General features: G+C 46.2%; 1 protein-coding gene across 1 annotated transcript; it reads left to right on the forward strand.

Moving 5' to 3' along the window:
- Nucleotides 1-646: 646 nt before the first annotated feature.
- On the forward strand, nt 647-2,835 carry LOC142350953 (uncharacterized). The gene is made up of 4 exons (XM_075402979.1): nt 647-1,827; nt 2,003-2,132; nt 2,271-2,457; nt 2,516-2,835. The coding sequence occupies exons 1-4, from the start codon at nt 647-649 to the stop codon at nt 2,833-2,835; spliced, it is 1,818 nt and encodes a 605-aa protein (XP_075259094.1).
- Nucleotides 2,836-3,112: the final 277 nt, after the last annotated feature.

Raw genomic sequence — 3,112 nt, forward strand, 5'->3', positions numbered from 1 at the left:
GCATTTTCGGGCAGACCGTTAATCAGAAACTGCATTGGCTCATTAGCCGTTTTGTGCCCCTTAATTTTCTTATTCGTTAGAACAGCATCACGAAAAGATGGCAAAGTCTCGTTGAAAACTTTTTCGAAATTGTCCTTGATATGATTAGGCAATGCTAGCTCAATAATTTTTGGTATTTCAGTACCGATTTTAGCAGACAAGGCAACAGCAACTTTGTCAGCAATTTTATTCTCATCTAAAGTCTTTGTCAACTTAGCTTCGGATGGGAAGAGCTGATCACTATCACAGGTATCACAAATCCATTTGCAGTTTTTCCTTGCTCCAAGCCAGTCCACATCGTCAACTGATAGAGATACACATGGACCATGGAACCAAAGCTCACACTTCTCGCATGATATTGCCGATTTATCATTGTCTTTGATGTTCCGTTTACACACACTGCACTTGCAAGGGTTTGACTGTCGTGTCATTGTTTAGAGCATAACCAATATGAAACTATTATGTGTTTGATATCGTGTATCTTTCAGAACCAACGTTGAGTTAAAGCTTTAAGACAAAGCCTGTTTTCCACTACAATTTAACTCAACGTTGTGAATGCCATGAAGTTCAAGCCGCCACAACTTCCTTCAAGTCCGACTCCAGAACAATGGCGCTGGTGGAAATACTGTTTCTCCAAGGGATTGGATATCAACGAAATCTGACCTTTTTGATTTCGCATGTGGGTTCGGATTTTTTTGCCATCTTGGAACACGCTCCTTCATACAACGAGGCCATTTCCATACTGGACAAGCACTTCAAGAAACCCACTAGGATCATATATGCCCGTCATCAGCTCCTCTCATGCCGTCAGAAATCGGATGAGTCTATTTCGGATTTCATCAATAGATTGAAAATTCTACTGCAAAAGTGCGAATGCAAAGCCGTCAATATTCAGGAACATCAAAAGTTCCTGATTCGGGACGCCCTCGTTGCGGGCGTGAAATCGGATATCATTCGCATGCGACTTCTGGAGCAAACGGACGAAAATGCAACTCTGGAGAATTGCATTTCACTTGCAAGCGCTATTGAACTGTCATCAGACTACAACCGAAGTTTTCGTGGAACTGAAGGACTGGACTCGTCTGTGCCATCTTCGGAGGCGGCATCAGAGTTGTGCGCCACAGGTCGACCGCCAACTAGTACTGTCAATGAAGGAGGACAAGTTCGAAATAAATGCCAGTTTTGTGGACTTCGTGGCCATCCGCGACGAAACTGCCCAGCTCGGAACGACAGTTGTCATAAATGCCAAAAGAAAGGACATTGGGCGACTGCTTGTCGGAGCCAGCTGGCAGTAACACAACAAGCTCAGCCAGAAGAGTCATCCGCTTCGGCACTGTCGTCGGTACTTCTCGCGGCCGGAGGAAGCTGCAATGCCTTCTACGCTTTGGTGAAGGTTGGGAAGAAGGAATTTCTCGGACTTGTTGACTCTGGAGCATCGGAGTCATTCATTTCCTACGAAGCTGCACGTCAGTGTGACGGTAAAATAACTAAGACAGCATCCGCTACTCAACTTGCAGACAAGACCAATTTACCAATACTTGGCCACATCGATCTGACGATGCAACTGAACGCGGAAACCTACTCCACTCGTCTTAAAATTGCCAAGAGTCTTCTTGCAGATATCATAATCGGCATGGATCTTCTCGGGCAACACTCAGCGGTACAGCTGGAAACAAAGGGGGATCGTGGCCCCGTCTCATTCTCGAAAGCAGCTCAAGGCACACACGCTGCAGCTATGTTCCCAGCATTGGACATTGAACCACCGATTCTCTTCTCAACCATAACCAAGCAAAGGCCAAACTAATCACAACTAAATCTCGCTATGCGAGTAAAGAGAACCAAGAATATCTTACTCAAGAGATCGATCGCCTACTAGAAGCTGGCATCATAGAGCCTTCGTCCTCGCCATGGCGGGCCCAAGCATTTGTGGTTAGACGTGGATCAAAGCCGCGTATGGTTATAGACTATTCAGAAACGATAAATCGTTATACGGAACCCGATGGATACCCGTTCCCGGAAGGGGGACAATACTCGACGGAGCTGCACAGGACAAATGTTTCTCTCGCGTGGACCTGAAATCTGCCTATCATCAAGTACCTATTCAGAAATCAGATCGTCCATTCACAGCGTTCGAAGCAAATGGAGCGTTGTATCAGTTCACTTGACTTGCTTTTGGGCTAACTAACGCAGTTCCTGTTTTCCAACGAGTGATCGATTCTATCATTCGCAAGGAGAAGCTAGAAAAGACACGAGCCTATCTGGATGATGTTATTATTTCGGGGGCAACTCAAGAGGAGCATGACCGTAATCTGGAGAGGTTTATATCAACAGTGAAGAAATACGGAATCACTCTCAACAAAGACAAGTGTCTGTTCAACGTACAACGAATTTCTTTGCTTGGCCATATTCTGGAAAAAGGTACAAAGCGGCCTGACCCTGAGAGACTCAAGAAACTTATGGACTTTCCGTTACTAAGCCACTAAGCAGGAACTCCACAGGCTCATTGGATTCTTTGCCTACAACGCGAAGTGGATTGCGCATTACTCGGACAAAGTCCGACCGCTCCTGGACGCTTTCAATGCAGGCCTTCTGCCTCTTCCAGAGTCTGCGGTCAAGGCTATAGGGAAACTGAAAGATGCTATAGCGAAGTTGGTTTTGGCTGTTCCTAAACCTGGTTCGCCGCTCATTATGACTACAGACGCTTCAGGAATGGCGATAGGAGGAACGCTCACGCAAGACTCGCAGCCCATTGCTTTCTTGTCGCGCTCTCTCAGTTCTGGGGAACGTAAACAGTGAGCAGCGGAACGTGAAGCATTGGCCATTGTAGAGTGTAGCCGTAAGTGGATGCCATACATGAGAGCTTACCATACCTTGATTCAAACGGACCAAGAGGCTGTTGCTTTTATCTTCTGTCGCAATAAGTCCAAGGTTAAGAATGACAAGCTGATCCGGTGGCGATTAGAACTCTCCACACTGTCATATGGAATCGAGTATAAGAAGGGGTCAGAGAACATCGCAGCGGATGCACTCTCACGCATTGCGTCAATTGATAATTCCGGCACAGTGGACAACC

This window comes from Convolutriloba macropyga, chromosome 12, assembly GCF_964194025.1.
Source record: "Convolutriloba macropyga chromosome 12, txConMacr16.3, whole genome shotgun sequence".
Classification (NCBI taxonomy): Eukaryota; Metazoa; Xenacoelomorpha; order Acoela; family Convolutidae; genus Convolutriloba; species Convolutriloba macropyga.